We start from the raw sequence: 20,655 nt of genomic DNA, 5'->3' as shown, positions 1-20,655 counted from the left end.
GGAGCCAAAGTCTTTCATACAGTCTTTAAGTATACGGCTGGGCTCCATGGCATAGCTATCTGGGGTAGCATGGCTTTAACAGTCCGCCAAAAACACCTTCAATAGAATGTGAGTGTCAGAACTGGACCATGGAGCAATGGAAGAAGACGTTTTAGTTTAGATCTGGTCAATGGCCAGCTGCATGTATGTCATTTACTTAAGGAAGAGATGACAGTAGGATGCACTATAAAAAAGACAGGCCAGCGGAGTCAATGTTATGCTTCTGGCAATGTTCTGCTGGAAAATCTTGGCTCCTGGCATTCATGTGGAAGTTACTTTGACACGTACCACGCACCTAGAGATTGTTGCAGACCATGTATACCCTTTTATGGCAATGGTGGTTCCTGATGGCAGTGGCGTCTTTCAGCATGGTAATGCACCTTTCCACACTGCAAAAAATATTCTGGAATGACTTCAACAAGACAAAGAGTTCAAGGTGTTGTCTCTGCCTCCAAATTCTCCAGATCTCAATCCGACTGAGCATCTGGGAGACATGCTAGAACAACAAATTTGATCCATGGAAGCCCCTTGCAACTTACAGGACTTAAAGAATCTGCTACTAATGTCTTTGTGCCATATACCACAAGACACATATAGAGATCTTGTGGAGTCCATGCTTTGATGCATCAGAGTTGTTTTGGTAGCACAATGGGGACCTACATCATATTAGACAAGTGATGTTAATGTTGTGACTGATAAGTGTATGTACATGTTTCTGAAGTCCAATTTAGAGGTCAGAGTGTAGACTCAAGTCCAGGGCTGGATTAACAGCCAAGTGGGCATGGTGCTGACAATTATGATGGGCCTAATTACAGAAGCTTATCGACAGAAAACACTAAACCAGTTATACCTCCCAAGTGTCATGTAGCTGGTGGATGTGGTGCTGGAGGGAATCTCACAGGATATAGCTATCAGAAAACACATACCCTATGCTAATCTCTTGCATTCATATTTCAAGTAAATCCATATCCCCTAACAGCAGTGTCCAGTGAAGCAGGATTTCGGTGGATTGGGTAAAAGGGTGGGCCACTGATGTGAATCACGTAACCAGAACCACCCAAAGAGACAAACATGCCAAAAAGAGGGGGGTGGGGGGATGCACAAAGAATTTAATGGTCGGCCTGGTGTGAATGCACATCAGGCTGCCTGCCAATCATGCAGGATGACCAACCAAGGGCATACTGTGCAGGCTGCACCCTGAGCTTTGCATAAAATGTGTCTAATGATGTGCTAGCTCTACGCTTTCTAAGGACTGTCCCCCAACAGTCGCTGGTTCACTCCTCTCCTAACCTTCTTACTAGCAGGCAGAAGCTCCTTATACAGTCTGGGACAGAGAAAAAGTGTATGCATTCAGTGTAGAAGAAAGGGAACATGCCATAGTGTTAAAGAGACTGAAGCAGCAAGAGCATTCGCATAGTGTGTAAAGTCAGCTGTACCTTAACTAATTTCATTGACAGCCAGTCCACACCAGTTTTGTTCCCCTTCATCCCACAAGTTTCCAAACTGAAGTGAAGAGTAGTAAAGAAAAAAATTGATTTAATCTGGCCCTGCTCAAGGCAAGTTATTTTTAGGAGTTAACTACAGTCAAGTTGCAATTTGACTTTGTATTGACATTAAAGTTTCTGTTCCAAAAATATTTGAGACAAGTTTGGCTGTATTTAAGAATGCGTTCTTTTTGAAGATATATTTTTCAGTTACTTGAGAAAATTTACTGTAATACAATCTTGAAATACAATCTCAGTCTGTGTTAAATTTGGCTTGTTAGTTCAGTTAATGCTCTTACCTGCTAAAACTGAGATGTTAAAGCTGAGGTAGAAGAAGAATAGTTATAAAAATAGGGAATAAAAATGGCTTCAAAGTGGAAGTTTGAAGAAAATCTACTGATAACTTGTAACTTTGAATGTATGAGAATCAATCCGGACAGTATATAAGAGCAAAATTAATTTAGTGAGTGATATATGGCTGATGTTTTAAAGGAATGCTCCAAGCACTGCTGTAGTGGATATGGTGGCAGGAGTGCCCTTCTGCACTCCCAGAGGAACATGTCAATCCATTTCAGAATGTTTTTACAACTTATCTGGATCCCAGAGGAAATTAGGTCAGCTGTCTTCACAGAGCTGAAAGAAGTTCAATACAGGTCTGCAATCATTTGCTTAGAGCGCCCAGCTGACATTCTTGGCCAAGGAGTGCACTCCTGCTTGATCCTGCTTAGTTAGGTGGAGCTAAGGAAAATCCACAAGCAGTTTTTCAGCCATGGGTACCCTATGGTGTCTAAGTAAGTTGTCAAACCAAGCTAAAACAATTTGACAAACTAGTCTGGGAGGATGCCAGAGCAGTTTTACATTCTTGTGTCATTTGTATGAAGACTCATTTCTAAAATACCATTTGATTCTAACCTGTGGTATGAAGAGGGCACTGTATACGTGTTCCCCGCATATTAAAATTACAAATACTATATACTAAATTCCATGTTCAGTCGATTTTGCCTTGCGGGGCTTGAGTTACGCCCAGAATTGATCGTAAACTGATCTGGGCATCCATGAGGCTGGGAGCGCTGGCCCGGTGGTATATTTAGTAGGCTTGCAGCATCATTCTTCTTCTGTTTAAAATAAACTGGGTGTTTGTTGGGATGTCTTTTGGCAGGTGGCATCCCCAGTGGGTACTGTGAATATATTGTCAACCAAGTGATGTATACAGTGGATGCAAGGAATAATTACTCAGTAGAGTTACAATGATAGACTTATGAGATTAACTGTATCTGAGAAGCAATTGGTTACATATTGTCTAGAAAATATCACAAAATGGTATGTGAACCAAATAGCTTGGAGGTATTTACAACCCAGTATCTGGTCCATTTATCACTGATGCCTTATCAGATGAGCTGTCATAGAAAACTTGAAAGACACTGTAGCACTTGGTGTACATTGTAAGTTCAATGAAGGAAGTGATTTTAGATATTATTTTGTTTTTGGGGCATTATGTATGAAATAATTTTCACGTTTGAGATGATCTGACCCGGTTATAAAGAGATCAGCAACACCTCCACATAAATATATTACAGAGTGCTTTTTCAGCTAGGTTTTGAAATACATGAATTGCCCCTCATAAAACTGGAATTCCTGCAATGCCCCTCCTCCTCATTGGGCTACACTAGAATCTGAGATGAGCAGAAAAAGTGTAGATAATATCTGAAACCTGAAAACGTTTAAATCAATTTTGAGAGTCAAATGGAATATTATGGGTCAAGAAAGCCAGGTTATTAATTAATTAATATCATAAAAGGGGTCAAGAATATAAGGTATTAGAGCAGAATATATTTTATTAGAATGGAGAATGTGTTCCACTCCTGTATTCATGGATCAGTGTAGGTTATGATGGTGTTGATTGCCAGAAAATGTGTCTATGGAAAATATTCCTGCTTCTACCTACCTGTGAGGCCAACTTTGGAGATGTTCCTGTTGTTTCAATACAATGCTGTGCAATGCAGAGCCAGATCAAAGCGATCACAATTTATGAATTGTACTTGGTAATATGTACATTGGAATATAAATATAAATTTTTCCCTAAAAGTTGACCTGGCGATTAACTCATGAATCCCTCTGCCGCTGCCAAAATGATTAAATGTCCTTCCAATACCCCCTCCCCCTGTCAGTTTGCGGCTTACTTGGACTGTTATGTTAGAGCTGGGATGTGAGACTCATTCCTCACTGGAAGTACATGGACTCAAATATTTCACAGTGTTTAGAAGTATTATTCTGACATCTGGTTGTTTATATATACTAGGCATATGTCAGCCACCTATTATACAACCTCTAGATGCTACACAAGGAATACATTAAAGATTTTACTCAACAGTAAAGAGACCTTGAATATCCCAAGACTAAAAACAAAATGAAGAACATTTGGCATAGGAAAATATAAAAATAACTGTTTAAATAAATGCAGTGGGGATATTAATAAAGTTCTATGTAAAGTTCTATGATGGCTAATAATAACACTACTGCAGGTGAAGTTGATCCTCTTGCAAAAAAAGGGGGATTAACTCCGTATCAATTTAGATATATCTCGGAATGTAGTATTTAAGATCAATATTTAAGTGAAATTAGATGGTGTAGGGCTCTTGCTAATCAGAGTTAGGGTGGACAAACCTTAGTCTACATCGGGACAGTGAGTGAGTCTGGTATAAAGTCTTACATGTATATTATACAAACATTGAGTCTGCAGGTGAATAAATGCACATTTAATTATTTCTGAATTATTTTTGTATGACTCCAGTATGTATGAAGAACAATTGCATAACCTCTTTATGTTGGCAGTGCATCTGTCAAAAGAATCTGTCCAGTCTCAGCTGATATATCCATGAATCTAATAATACATCACAATCTTGCAATATGTGTATCCCATGTGTCTCTGGGATGTAATGTAATACTTTGAAACACTTCAAGTTCAAATGTTTTAACTACACTGCATGTTTTGATCTTTTCATGTTCCCAATTAATATAGATAAAGAAGTAATTTTTACCAATATATGTCTTTTTTTTACTTTGGAAATGTATAGTCTATGTCAGGCTTCCCCAAACTCCGGCCCTCCAGATGTTGCTGAACTACAACTCCCATGATTCTCAGCCTATCTATTTCATTCATAGAATCATGGGAGCTGTAGTTCAGCAACATCTGGAGGGCCGGAGTTTGGGGAAGCCTGGTCTATGTATTCGATGCTTAATTAAAAGGACACCCCAAGGATGATAAACCCTACAGGTTTTTGTAGTTGTCATGTTGCAAAGGTGTTAATGCTGTGCCTCCAGTTTTTGTCAAACACTTTTTGAGCAGTTGAGTAAAACATTGAAGGTTTCCATCACCCATATCTGTTTTTCTCTTCTTGGGTTTCAATAATGAGGGATTTTCACTTACTCATAATTCATCCAAAAAAATGTATAGTTAAGCTGGATTTATCCATAGCAAATCAAATTAACCCTCTTGATGCCAGGAGCTATTACCTTTTTGATGCGTGGGGACCTGTGTAATTTCAAGGGTTAACTCGTTTGGCAGAAACCTCCTAATTATCTTGTCCCAAACAGTGGGCTAGGTAGTGGATATGAATAGTCCTCAGATTTTTGTCAAACTGATAGAAAATAGTTTGACAAATACAAGATGAACTGTGCTACAGTCTCAAAACACCACAACCACTTCAATACGTTTTAATTGTCTTTTATACCTACTGTATAGATTATTATTATTATTGCTATTTATATAGTGCCAACAGATTCCGTAGCGCTTTACAATATTATGAGAGGGGGGATTTAACTATAAATAGGACAATTACAAGAAAACTTACAGGAACGATAGGTTGAAGAGGACCCTACTCAATTGAGCTTACAGTCTGTAGGAGGTGGGGTATAAAACACATTAGGACAGAAAATAGCAATCAAATACGGTGGGAGTGAAGCAGAGCTGGAGGAGAGAGTAAAGTGCTACCCTTTAGGAGAGAGAAAGAAACAGGTATGTGAGGTAGAGGTTACTCTGGGAGGCCATAAGCTTTCCTAAAGAGATGGGTTTTAAGGCACTTCTTAAATGATTGAAAACTAGTGGAGAATCGGTAGGCAGGCTATTCCACAGGAAGGGAGCCGCCCACGAGAAGTCCTGCAAGCGTGAGTTGGCCGTACGGGTGCGAACAGCGGACCGGAGAAGGTCACGGGCAGAGCGGAGAGACCGAGAAGGGGCATGCCTATGGATCTGTGAAGGGATATAAGAAACATAGAAACATAGAATGTGACGGCAGATAAGAACCATTCGGCCCATCTAATCTGCCCAATTTTCTAAATACTTTCATTAGTCCCTAGCCTTATCCTATAGTTAGGATAGCCTTTTGCCTATCCCACACATGCTTAGACTCCTTTACTGTGTTAACCTCTACCACTGCAGCTGGAAGGCTATTCCATGCATCCACTACCCTCTCAGGAAAGTAATACTTCCGGATATTATTTTTAAACCTTTGCCCCTCTAATTTAAGACTATGTCCTCTTGTTGTGGTAGTTTTTCTTCTTTTAAATATGGTCTCCTCCTTTACTATGTTGATTCCCTTTATGTATTTAAATGTTTCTATCATATCCCCCCTGATAGGGGATAGAATTGTTCAGTGCTTTATAGGTATGGGTTAGCACTTTGAATTGACTCCTATAGGATACAGGAAGCTGGGGAGGCTTGGGGGACTCCAACCGAGGCAGGAAGAGGGGAGGAGGTATCATTAGAAAAGGAGACACTGAATGAGAGTTGTGAGAGATAAGAGGAAAACCACGAGAAGACAGAGTTACAGACACCGAGTGATTGAAGAGTTTGAAGAAGGAGAGCATGATCAACAATGTCAAAGGCAGCAGAGAGGTCAAGAAGAATTAGTATGGGGTAGCCTTTGGATTTAGCTGCGATTAGGTTGTTAGTAAGTTTGATAAGAGCAGTAGAGTGTAGACGGCAGAAGCCAGATTGAAGAGGGTCAAGGAGAGAGTTGGAATTGAGGAAGTGAGACATACGGGTAAAGTCTTTTCTTGTCCTGTTAGGGTAACTTGTTAGCAAGCTGGGCAGTTAATGTATTGAGACGTGTCAATTTAAGTTAAGCACTTGGTGTAAGTTGATGAAATATACACAGATATGTCTAGACTGCCATTGCTAATTTAAAATATGCTGATCTGGCTTTTCTCCCTCTGTATGAAATATGCTGTCAACTCACTTCCTATGTAATTTTAGTAGACCAGCCTAAAGCAGCATACATCCAGCAATAATAGTTATCAGAATTCACAGTATAATGAGTTAATTAGGATATTTTTCTTTTCTGTTTAACAATTAAATCTCAGGTTTGATTCCTTGCATGGCCATATCAACCTTTCATCTTTCTAAATTTGATATAATGAATACCTGTTACCTTATAATAAGATTATCCAGCTCTTGTACAATTTATTGCCAAACTACAGGGAGTGCAGAATTATTAGGCAAGTTGTATTTTTGAGGATTAATTTTATTATTGAACAACAACCATGTTCTCAATGAACCCAAAAAACTCATTAATATCAAAGCTGAATATTTTTGGAAGTAGTTTTTAGTTTGTTTTTGGTTTTAGCTATTTTAGGGGGATATCTGTGTGTGCAGGTGACTATTACTGTGCATAATTATTAGGCAACTTAACAAAAAACAAATATATACCCATTTCAATTATTTATTTTTACCAGTGAAACCAATATAACATCTCAACATTCACAAATATACATTTCTGACATTCAAAAACAAAACAAAAACAAATCAGTGACCAATATAGCCACCTTTCTTTGCAAGGACACTCAAAAGCCTGCCATCCATGGATTCTGTCAGTGTTTTGATCTGTTCACCATCAACATTGCACTGTTCAGAGCAGTGGTGTATCCTGGTTTTGTGCTGCCCTAGGCAGGACAAAACTCAGTCGCCCCCCCTTCCCCCCGCGCCACCCCCAGCCAACCTTTCCCCCCGCCCCGCATTCTAAATACACACACACACACACACTCGCTAACAGAAACACACACACACTAACAGACACACTCACACTCACTGACAAACACACTCACTAACAGACACACACTCACTCACTAGCAGACACAAACTAGCAGACACACACACTCACTGACATACACACACACTCACAGGCAAACACACACTAACAGACACACACAGTCACACACTAACAGACAGACACACACACACACTAACAGACACACACACACACACTAACAGACACACACACACTAACAGACACACACACACACACTAACAGACACACACACTAACAGACACAGACACACACACTAACAGACACAGAAACAAACACTAACAGACACACACACACACACACACACTAACAGACACAAACACTGACACACACACACACACACACACACACTAACAGACACACACTCACCCACCCACATTAACACATTTGTTTTAATTATTTTATTTTTTTTTTAACACATTTTTTTTTTATTTATTTTTTAACACGTTTTTTTTTAAATTTATTTGTAACACTTTTTTTAAAATTTATTTTTAACACATTTTTTTTATTTTTTATTTAACACCCCCCCCAGCCTCCTTACCTTTGGGAATGCTGGGGAGGGGGGTGTCTCTTCCTCCCTGGTGGTCCAGTGGCTGCTGGGCGATCGGGCGGCACTGCCTGGCGGGCGGGTGGCCGGCGAGGGAGCACTTCCCCTGAGCTGTCTGCTCAGCTCCCTCGCGCGCCTCAGAGTGAGGCTGGGAGCCGGAATATGACGTCATATTCCGGCTCCGCCTCCCAGCCTCACTCTGCGGCGTGCGAGGGAGCTGAGCAGACAGCTCAGGGGAAGTGCTCCCTCGCCGGCCGCCCGCCAGGCAGTTCCGCCCGATCGCCCAGCAGCCCGCCGGCATGTCTGTTAGCCGCAAGGCTAACAAGACATTTGCCTTGGGCATTTGGGGGCGGCTTTTTTTGCCGCCCCCTGGAAAATGCCGCCCAAGGCAAATGCCTTGTTTGCCTCGCGGCTAATACGCCCCTGGTTCAGAGAGGTGTACTGTTTTCCCTCCTTGTAAATCTCACATTTGATGATGGACCACAGGTTCTCAATGGGGTTCAGATCAGGTGAACAAGGAGGCCATGTCATTAGATTTTCTTCTTTTATACCCTTTCTTGCCAGCCACGCTGTGGAGTACTTGGACGCGTGTGATGGAGCATTGTCCTGCATGAAAGTCATGTTTTTCTTGAAGGATGCAGGCTTCTTCCTGTACCACTGCTTGAAGAAGGTGTCTTCCAGAAACTGGCAGTAGGACTGGGAGTTGAGCTTGACTCCATCCTCAACCCGAAAAGGCCCCACAAGCTCATCTTTGATGATACCAGCCCAAACTAGTACTCCACCTCCACCTTGCTGGCGTCTGAGTCGGACTGGAGCTCTCTGCCCTTTACCAATCCAGCCACGGGCCCATCCATTTGGCCCATCAAGACTCACTTTCATTTCATCAGTCCATAAAACCTTAGAAAAATCAGTCTTGAGATATTTCTTGGCCCAGTCTTGACGTTTCAGCTTGTGTGTCTTGTTCAGTGGTGGTCGTCTTTCAGCCTTTCTTAACTTGGCCATGTCTCTGAGTATTGCACACCTTGTGCTCTTGGGCACTCCAGTGATGTTGCAGTTCATGGGCAGTTATTTTGCGCCTTGGTTTCTCCACACGCTTCTTGCGACCCTGTTGACTATTTTGAATGAAACGCTTGATTGTTCGATGATCACGCTTCAGAAGCTTTGCAATTTTAAGAGTGCTGCATCCCTCTGCAAGATATTTCACTATTTTTGACTTTTCTGAGCCTGTCAAGTTCTTCTTTTGACCCATTTTGCCAAAGGAAAGGAAGTTGCCTAATAATTATGCACACCTGATATAGGGTGTTGATGTCATTAGACCACACCCCTTCTCATTACAGCGATGCACATCACCTAATATGCTTAATTGGTAGTAGGCTTTCGAGCCTATACAGCTTGGAGTAAGACAACATGCATAAAGAGGATGATGTGGGCAAAATACTAATTTGCCTAATAATTCTGCACTCCCTGTAAGAGTTGGCAAAGCATCATGGGGCTTGTTCTGGAAAGGTGGTTTCTTACCTTAAGATTTAAAATATAAGTGAGATTTCAAAAAACACGTAAGGTATTGAAACACAGCTCGATTCACAATCCAGATACTCATTTTCATGAGGATACAGTGTTCATGTAGCAAGGTGGCTTGCACCATCCTCATGTACACAGGCTGCACCATGCTGCTGGCTCAGTCTATGTGCCAGTATGAGCCATATGATTTTGTAGTGTTTACTATGATTGTACAGCGCTACAATAAAAATATTAATAATAATAATGATGCTCTACTTGATATTGTATCACTTATATACATGCACATGGTAGAAGAAGTCATATCTATATAATTGCATCAGAGCACTGCTATCATTATGTATCGTTTATTACAGTTATTTGGCTAGGGTTTATATTTAATCCTCATTTAACTTTGCTCATTGCTGTTGCACTGTTGATCATTTCTGAGAAATGTTCTATGTGTATTCTTCACTGGCAAGTTTATTATTTATTCTGATTTTTAGTACCAAGACAATGGCTTGATAAACTTTGATGCCCATAGTACAAATTAGGCTTCCTTTTACTTCCATGGATGTAGTTTTGTTAAATAGTATTCTAAGTTTTTTTTTTAAATAAAAGTCTGTTATTTTCTCTGTTGCATAGCCATCTGCATTCTAATGGAGGTTACACCACCTGAATTCCACGTTCTGAGATCCACATCCAACCAGTTATAAGTTCTCATCTCGCCCTAAAAATATAAAAAATTCAAGCTTTTTGTAGGGCGGGTATAAACAGGTGTGGAAAGACCATGGGTAAAATGTCGAAAACATGGGCAAATGCAAATATAGGACTATATTGTATAGCTACTCAACCAGTCTTTCAAAAAAAGCAGTCAATGACACAAATGAACATGGTGCCTGTTTTGTGGTTTTTAAGGTGACTTGGGTAGTTTTAGAAACATTTAACTGCACATAATAGTCACAGTTAACAAGGTACACATAATGGGGAGATTTATCAAAAACAGGTCCTATTTTGGGGCAAAGAGCTGAAAGGGAGCAATCATCATGTAAACCAATAGAATATCGCTCATCATTTAACACTCTGCACCTTGGTAAATCCTCCTAAAATATGCACATATGTAAATGTACCCACCTAAAACATTGTAAAGTATTCAGTGTTTCTATTGGAAAGAAAGCTGTGTTATGATGTTTGTTTGTAAATACATATTCAATCTTATTTTTGTTTTATTGATATGAAAATAGCATGCTGGGACAAAACTTTGACCTTGAAGCTCTTTCTACTACATGGCCTACTTCACATATTGTTTCTTGACAGTATTGTTTTGTTTTGTATTTTTTTCAAAGCTTTTTTTATAATGTTATGTTTTTCATTACTCCAGCTCAGCCTACCGCTCAGATGTGAGGGACTATGACCAGAGAGTGCTTCTCCGATTCCCCCAAAGAGTAAAAAACCAAGGTACAGCTGACTTTTTGCCAAGCAGGCCACGATACTCCTGGGAATGGCACAGCTGTCATCAGTAAGTTATCTCTTTTCACTTATTACATTGTTTTTTTGGGTTGCTTTGGGAATCTTTTTTTTCACAAGTTATCATACCATAGGTAGTAAGTGCCAATTATATTCTTAAATACACATGTATACCTTAAAACTTTATAACTACTACAGCCCGTATTACCACGGCATCCCCCATTACCAGGGAATGGAACCAGAAGCACCCTGGCCCCATTTCCTTGGTAATGGGGAAATTGTCATGCAATGGCGTACCCTCTTACCCGCATCTCTGCTGGGCTCTGAAGCTCCCGGCTGCTTTGGTGATGTACATATGGCTTCTGCATATGGCTTCTGTTGTTGTTATTCATTGGCTGAGAGCATCAGTGGACTGCTCTCAGCCAATAGTTAATAACTGACATGAGGTTTTAATGTTCAAATCTTAATGATACATATTAGAAATAAACACAAACAACTTATTTTATCAAATTGTTTATTTAATAGATTCAATAATACACTTTGGAGAATGGCCGTGAACCTTTATTACGGATTTCACAATTCCAATGAAACATCGACAACCATAATAATAATAAAACCATAACTTTAAACCAAACCAACATATTAACCATATCTACTTTCCAAGGCTCCACCCCCCCAAAGCCAGGAGCCATAAATATATCTTAAACCAAATCCACCAAATCCACCCTCCTGTGATGACCAGGAGGGCGATTTATATCCCATAATAAGGTCACGACCTGGCTGGCTAATGACACCCCAATTACACTGCCAGAGGTCATCGCTTTGTGCAGTTTCATAGCAAAATGCTGCATGTACAGATTTGAGACACCATGACCACATCAAATCACTGAAGTTGTCATGTTCCTTGGAATAACCAATCAAGTCAGTGCTATTGTTGCCAATAGGACTGACAAATATCTTCCTGCATGGAGAAATTGTTAATATCCTCTCTGTGGTCATATATGGAACTGCAGCCAAACATAACTGCTAGATTGTCCCCTGCAAGCCTGTTTATGGTTACTGCTCAAAAACTGTTTGTTAGTCAATGCAACAGGGATCCTGCATTATATCGGAAATGAGGTGGAGTCTGCTTAATCAAGATAAACCAATTGCAAAATTATACATTGGGTTATTTAATCTGGTGAAAAACTGTAGTTGGTGGTTAATGCATTCCACTAATGCACTTCTAGTTGCACTGCTCTCCTGTCTTCTTTTGGTTTTAATTTAGTGTGTGCTCTTGCCAGTGGCGTACACACGACCCATGGGGCTCCAATGCAAAAATTGATCCATGGGCCCCCGTCCCCCGCACACTTACTCTGTACGGGCCGGGACCACAACACATGGCGGCTGGCACCTGGTCACAGCAGTGTCACAGGGCTGTGACCCCTGCGACCGCGGTATGTATGCCAGTGCATGCAGATACACATACACTTAAAGGACCACTATAGACACCCAGATCACTTCAGCTCAATGAAGTGGTCTGGGTGCCAGTTCCCTCTAGTTCTAACCCTGCAGCTGAAAACATAGCAGATTCAGAGAAACTGCTATGTTTCAAAGAGGGTTAATCCAGCTTCTAGTGGCTGTCTCACTGACAGCCGCTAGAGCCGCTTCCGTTATTCTCACTAAAGACGCTGGACGTCCATAGGAAAGCATTGAGTAATGCTTTCCTATGGGCGGTTTGAATGCGCGCGTGGTTCTTGCCGCGCATGCGGAGCTGAGAGGCGGATCGGGGCGGAAGGATCCCCAGCGCCAAGGGAGTCCGGCACTGGAGAAAGGTAAGTGCTGAAGGGGTTTTAAACACACGCACACATACTCTTACGAACAGACGCATACACACTAGCTAACAGACACACACATTTACTGACAGAGACATACTCAGTTACAGACATACATACACACTCACTGACAGACAGACACGCACACACACATACAAACTCACTTACAAAATATACACTCTCACTGACAAACACACACTCACTAGCAGACACCAAACAGACTCACTAACAGACACACACTAACAGACACACAAACTAACACTCAATAACACACATGCACACTCACTGACACACAAACTAACACACACAATGACACTCACTAGCAGACACACTCAATAGTAGACACTCACTCAATAACAAACACACAAAAACTAACACACAGTAACACACACACAAAAACTAACACACTCACTGACACGCACTAGCAGACACACACAGTAACACACACACTGGCACACAAAAACTAACACTAACACACACTTTAACACTAACACACACACACACACACACATACGTTTCTTTAAAATTGGATCCCCCAGCCTCCTTACCTTTGGGAGAGCTGAGGGGATTTCCTGGGGTCCAGTGGTGCTGCTGGGTGGCCGGTCACCGCGCCTGAGCGCTCTCTGCCCAGCTCCCTCGCGCGCAGTTTACTGATGCCGGAGCCGGAATGACGTCAGCCAGCCGCCCAGCAGCATCAGGGCCAGCCTCGGGGGGCCCTGAGGTGGCCAACTCCTGGACCCCCCAGGAGAAGAGGCTGGCCACACTGGCGTACATACCGGGTCGCCAGTGGCTCTTGCCTAAACAACGAGAGCTGGAGGTATCAGCCCAAAGTTACCAGTTACTCTAAATAAACATTTTTCAGGTTGTTTCATTCCCAACCTCATTATACAGTGTCCACATGTGTTTCGGCATTTTATATGTTCCTGTTATAGACACCACAGGTTGAAAATCCCCATAGACATCACATATTTCATCACACAGGCATTGTAGATCTACTCTGCATGCAAACATCTGAAGTTACTCCAACACTATTCAATATTCCATATTGAAATATGGACTTTTCAATGACATGACCACAATTCTAGATAAAGAATTTATGTTGTCTGCTTGTTGCCAGGTCCGAACATGATGCTTAAAGAGTCACTAAAAATCCCAAAACTTTATTACAGTAAAATAACACAGTATGTTTTAGGATTGCTAAAGAAAATAAACTTATTCTTAATAGGTATAAAATGTGATTAAAGTATAGATCACTGATTGTATGTATTTAAAACAAAGCCTCTTCTCATTTATAATGGCCCTGCTAACATAATACAAGATTGGCTGCGTTCCAGAAATGAATTCCTCTTTGACTTGTTATTTCTGTCATCTGGCATCCAGCAACAGACAGTGGGGCCTCAACATGCTATTCCCAGCATGCATTAGGACATTGACTAGCTAGTATATGTAGAGTGCCCGTTATAGGCTAGTGATTGACTGAACTATAGGCTAGTGACTGACGTGCACACAATGAGACACTTTTCATTTTTCCCATCTATCCTCATTATACATTGAACATTATAAATATGTGCAGAACCTTCGAGGGCTGCTTACTAAACGACAACTCACTAAACAAAATATACAGAATGCCATGCAAAATAAATATTGTTTTGTTGCTTTGTAAAGGAATTGCTCCATATGAATCTAGGGTTCTCACCTTCCTTGCAAAAAAATACCGGCCATGCTAATTTGCATAATTAATTCTATATGTATGACATCATATGATGTTACAGAACATCACAGAGATTTACATAAAAAAAAAATAACATTTGGAAGGGGAAAATTCAATTAATCGTTAAATTAATTACAATGTGTGTTCTATGTTTGTGTATGTAGCATTGTGTATGTTTAGCAGTGTGTGTGTATAGTGCTTCAGAGTGTGGGTGTGTGTATGTTTAGCAGTGTGTGTCATGTGTCTGAGTGAGTGTGTGTGTGCTTTGTATGTTTGTGGCAGTGTGTTTCTAGTGTGTGTAGTATTATGTGTAGCAGTGTTTGCAATTGTGTGTATACTCTCTGAATGCGTGTGTGTATAGCAGTGTGTGTATACTGTGTCTGAGCATGTGTATAGCAGTGTGACATTGTGTGTATGCTGTGTCTAAGTGCGCATATAGTAGTGTGTCCCTACTTGTGTGAATGTGATTGTGTGTGGCAATGAGTGCCATTATGTGCATATTGCAATGTGTAACACCATGTTGCTATACTGGATCCATTTCTCTCAGCACTCTCCCCTCATCCTCTCCATCTGCCTTGGATTGCTGTGTTCAATCTAAGGGGGGAACAGGGCCATGCAGAAATCAGGCTCCCTCAGACCGAACATAATGATAATGAGTCGAGAGAGAAAAATATGCCTGCCTTTGCATTGCTGGTATTTTTGCAATGTATGCCAGGAAAATATCGGCCAGGTGGCAACCCTATTATTGTGTCACATAATACTGTGAACATTTTTGTTAAAATAAAAATAAAAAAACTTTATCAAATAATTCTTCATCACAAAAGAAACTATGAAATAAATTGAAAAAAGGTTTTCATGTGAGTACACTTTATTTTATTTACCAATGGAAATGCTATATTGGTCTGAGTTATTGATTTATCCATACACATGGTTAGTTATAATGCAAAACAAGTTATTTTGATTTAACACTGTTTAGTACTTTAACACTGAAAAATAATCCCATAGCACAGTAACCCTTTCATTATACACTAAAATTCATTATATATGTTATATTGCCTTGGCATTGAACATAATGCACAGCGGGTTGATATTATTTATGATCTTGTATTTATACATTATGGTTTTGTGTCTTCTTGAGATAACATAAAATGTAAAAATAATATGCAAATGTGTTTAATAAGAAAAACAATGACATCAGAGAATAAAGTATATAATAAATCAGGCTTATTTAAACAATACCAAACTTGTTTGGAATGTACTGCTAGCGTGAAAAGAATTTCCATCCAATTTTCGTGAGCCTTAAGGGGATGGTTTTGTCAAAGCGTTGTCACTCTGTATTGAAAAATGTTATATTTTATACTGCTATTTAGAACAGGAAATTATAAAAATGCTAATCTGAGCATCTGGTTTTGTTTAGTGAAGTGCAAATCTGGTATGGCAGAAAACAATTCTTTTTTTTTTGCCCACTTTGCAATTTTCAAGTATTCGATGATTCATATCTGCATCTTTAAATAAATAAGTTTTCCCATTGAATTTAATCGAGGTCGTGTTTTAATTTTTCACATTCCCCAACCTCTTGTCTGTCTTTGAGATGTAACTTGATACGTTTTCAGTTTTATTAACCAATGAATATTTCATAAATATGATATTGTGCAGTACAGGTACATATGTTCTCTGAATGCATAAGTAAATCAACTATTGTTTTAAAAAGATCTTTGCTCAGCATTTGTGTTCAGTAATAAAAACATAGCTTTATGTTATTTTGACTGTACCAAAGTCAAATAAAAAATTGTAGCAGGTATAAAAGACTGTAGGAAGGAAAAATGTGATCATGTCTGCAATCTGCTGACACCCATACTGATGTGGACTGCAAATATCATCATGATCATTCAGTGCCTGGTGAGTAAGTTAGCAACTTTAACTTACTGTCAAATGAGTGTCATAATTCACATGGCTTTGGGCCCTTAAAAGGACACTGCAGTCATACTCCAGGCACCAACATAACTTAAGTGCATTTGATAGATTTTGGTCTCATATTTATGCCGTGTTTTTCAAATTGAAATCTCATTATTTTGCTTAAAAAAAGAGAAAAATGTTTTGCAACTTTCTGCAGCTCCAGCCACCTCTTTTCACAAAGTAACATCCTTATTACATGTATTTTGAGTATGTACTCACATACCTCCCAATTTTGGCAGTCCCAGAATCAGGACACTGGTGGGAGGGGGAAAGAGTAGGCTTGCCCAGAAAGGGGGAGAGCCTGCCTACATTACTGGCAGTTCAGCCGGGTGTAAATACATGCCAGGCTTCCTGTCATTCATTTTAGCCATCCCACTGAAGGCACACCCTGCAGAGAGGACTGCTCACGGTATATTTGTTGGGGACAGTACTGTGTCCCCAAAAGCGGGACAACAGGGAACTAAGTCAGGACGGTGGGACAGGACTCGAAAATGACATCACTCAGCCTCATAGTCAGTCACTGTCCTCTTATTTGTCCGCATAGCCCAACTTAGAAATACTATACAGACAGTGATTGGGTGGAGTTGGAGTCAAGTCACCAGTTCAGCTCACACTGGTCTCTCATTGGCTGAGTGGAGTATGTACACAGAATATATCTAATAAGGAAGTTGCTTTATGAAAAGGAGTGAAGATGAAGGCACAGCATTTTAAGCAAAACTAAAGAGATTTGAAAAGAGAGAAATACTGTAAAATGCATTATGTTGTGCCCTTTAATAGCTAGGACTATGGTTAGCCAGTTCTCTGAAAACATAATGAGATTTGTGCTAATTTTCTTTTAACTTCAGATGATCAGCATTGCTCAATTCTCTGCCATTTATGAGTAAAATCACTTTGTTTATATAGCCCTATTCACACATTAATGCATGTAATTTTCACATCCTTTCTCTGTAAAGGAACCTAGATATTCTAGTTTCCTTTATTGCACAGTCTGTTTAATCTAGAATTTCTTATCTCTTGCTCTAACAGCCTCCTAGGCGCCCTGCAGGAGCCTTCTGTGTGTGATTAAACTTCAATTTACGGTGCAGGAGATAAAAACTTCTAAAGCAAGTTAATATCCGATTGAAAATTAAATCCCTTTTTTAATGCAGGCTGGGAAGATATGGATAGAGCTGCATAAACAGCAGCAAAAGTGATTTAACTCCTAAATTACAGAGAATTGAGCAGTGAGACTGCACAGGCATGGTCTTTAAACCCAAACATCTTCATTAAGCTAAAGTTATTTTGATGCATTTTGTATTTAGTAAATGAGTTCTGTACCTTTTTTATGCTCTTATAATACATAATAACATGAACAAAAGTAAAAAAAAAAAAAAAAAAAAAGTAATACTAAAATTTCAGCCTGGCACAGTAAATTAAAGATCATATGTACTCTTTGGTGGACACTGTCTTTATGCCAAGTTGTATAGTAACCACAGCATGGGTTGTGTTTTAGTTGCGAATAGCCAAGAAGAATTATAGCCTACCTTAGGAGGAACCTCAGATTCTGGTGATCATACGTTTACCTCATATTTCCACTTTAGACTGTGTATGATGTGAACTGTATTTCGGGAACACCTGGAGGTAATTCAGGAAAGTTTTGAGTGATCTAGAAGGACTTGAACTGGATTGTTGGCTCCTTCCCCAAAGTCATGTGATGTAGGTACAATGTTGCTGACTTGCAGTTGTATCGTTGTAGTGTAGTAGTTCATTAGAAGGTTTTACATATAGTTTTGTTTTCACAGCACTATTGCCAACATAAGGAAAGACGTCTATATTAAAGGTTTAGAATATGAGATGCCTGCTTACACGCCACTTATTGTATATGGTATTCTGATATAGTTGTCTTTATTCACAGGCATTATCACAGCATGGATGAGTTTAGCCATTATGATTTACTTGATGCAAGTTCCCACAGAAGAGTTGCTGAAGGTCACAAAGCAAGCTTCTGTCTAGAAGATACCTCTTGTGATTATGGATACTATAGAAGATTTGCTTGTACGGCTCATACTCAGGTAAGCTGTCTGATTGGAGCTTAGCCCAAAAGTACATTTAACCCATGATTCAGAAATGATAACGAAGTTAGCTCACTCTTTCCATACCCTTAATAATCCATAAAAGATACAGTGCTGGGCAAGGGATATCTTTCTTAAATAGCAGTCCAATACTCTAGGCACACATTGCATGATATAACTTAGTCTTAAGACATAACTGTAGCTAGGTCCATTAGTATAAGATGCTTTAGTTTAGATGCATCAAATGCTGCCTATTTACTATTTAAAACGCAATAATGTATTGACATGATATAGGGTGCTGAGGTATGAGTATCGTCTAATTTGTGACTGTATGACAATGTCATTGCAATAAAAAAAATATTATATATCATCCCATTAAAACTACAGATGTGTCTATCTATCTGTCTATATATCTATCTCTAGGTTTAATAAAAGTAGATGTGTAAAATCAAGTTTGCCAACCATACAATGTTATAGACGTTGCCATTTTGCATAACTAATGTTAACTTTTTACCATCCTTTTTGAAAAGGAACTTTCTCCATAATTGGAAGATGATTACATAATACCTTCAATAGATATTCATTTGATTAATGGGAAATGTGAGCTGCCCAACCTGTGTATTTTTCTGATACAAACCTGGATCTTCGGCAGTCCTCCAGTATAATTTGAACTCTCCAAAACAAACGTGTGATCCTACCATCTTGCCATTTTTCAATAGACCCTGAGATTAATGACTAGAGAGTAGGGGTGAATGCTGGGAGCTCCCAGTAATGCATATGGAAAATTAAATTCATTTGAAGAATACAAACCAATAACAATAAATATTATATTTTTTAAATTATTTTATCTTTGTTGTTTTTAGGGCTTAAGTCCTGGGTGCTATGACACTTACAATGCTGATATTGATTGCCAGTGGATTGATATCACAGATGTAAAACCTGGAAACTATATATTAAAGGTATTTATACAACATGCTTTCATTTGTCACATACAATACAATACACTCTAGACTCAAGCTATTTATTTACTTAACAGGTCAGTGTGAATCCAAGCTACATAGTCCCCGAGTCTGATTATTCTAACAACGTTGTTCGTTGCGATTTACAATTGACTGGAAATCATGTGTATGCTTCCAGCTGCTCAATTTCTCCGTAAGTATAATTTATCCAGATCAATCTTTAGAATGTATGCTTTACTTTCCATATTCAGATTTGAGTATTACACTCTTGATACAGTAGATAATCTATCATCTAGTGATCTATTTTCCAACTATAAATATGTACAGTCCAGCAAAAAAGTTATGATGGGAAATGATTTTCTAAAACTGATTTACTTATTTATAATTTCCGTTTCTGTGCGTAGTTAATCCTAAATGTCAAACCATAAGTTAGATTAATTTACCACTGAACCACTGAAACCGATTATATACCAGCCAGGTAATGGCCTGTCAAGAACAGGGGGAAGCTAATTAAACTAACTAAAAGGACACTTTTATTTTTCATATATTGCAAATACATATTTGCTAAATATAGAATAAGTAAAAATTATTAAAAATCATCAGAAGCAATAGGCAACTTTTAGCTCAAAGACATGACCATATTGCCAAATGTTTTTGACTCTCCTCCCACCAATCAACCTGATTTTAGTTTATAATCATTTTAAATGGAGTGAGTGGACCTGATTTACCACTGATGCTCAACAATTATTTGCAGTGTGTTTTTCTGTGATTGTTCTGGGGTCCAAAGGTGAGACGTTTTTTTCCGACAGTTACTGGAGCATTTTAGCAGTCTACTGACTGAATCCCCCCCACAGTTTATAGGAAGGGTTTTACTAAAACTCTGTACCTGATTGGCTGTCTTTTCCCACTTGCTACTATGGAGACCACAAGTGTCATATATATTTTACTAATTCTGGTGACCTTCTGATACAACACATGATCTCCATGGTGATTAGCGGTGATAGGAACCTCTGCTTAGGCATGTCTTTTTGACTTGTAAAAAAAATA

The 20,655-nt window shown here is 39.4% G+C and overlaps 1 protein-coding gene across 2 annotated transcripts in view; it reads left to right on the top strand.

Moving 5' to 3' along the window:
- The window catches only part of LOX (lysyl oxidase), a 51,668-nt gene that overhangs the window by 24,289 nt on the left and 6,724 nt on the right, over nt 1-20,655 (top strand). Inside the window, exons 3-6 of one of the 2 annotated variants that reach the window (XM_063454120.1) lie at nt 11,032-11,169; nt 18,493-18,649; nt 19,513-19,608; nt 19,686-19,801. In XM_063454120.1, coding sequence (XP_063310190.1) covers nt 11,032-11,169; nt 18,493-18,649; nt 19,513-19,608; nt 19,686-19,801 — 507 coding nt within the window. Of the gene's footprint in view, nt 1-11,031; nt 11,170-18,492; nt 18,650-19,512; nt 19,609-19,685; nt 19,806-20,655 lie in introns of those variants that run through there. The other variant, XM_063454121.1, reaches the window with a different exon arrangement.

Source organism: Pelobates fuscus, chromosome 5, assembly GCF_036172605.1.
Source record: "Pelobates fuscus isolate aPelFus1 chromosome 5, aPelFus1.pri, whole genome shotgun sequence".
Lineage (NCBI taxonomy): Eukaryota > Metazoa > Chordata > Amphibia > Anura > Pelobatidae > Pelobates > Pelobates fuscus.
The sequence above is the reverse complement of the archived record's forward strand: the minus strand, read 5'-3'. Positions and strand labels throughout refer to the sequence as shown.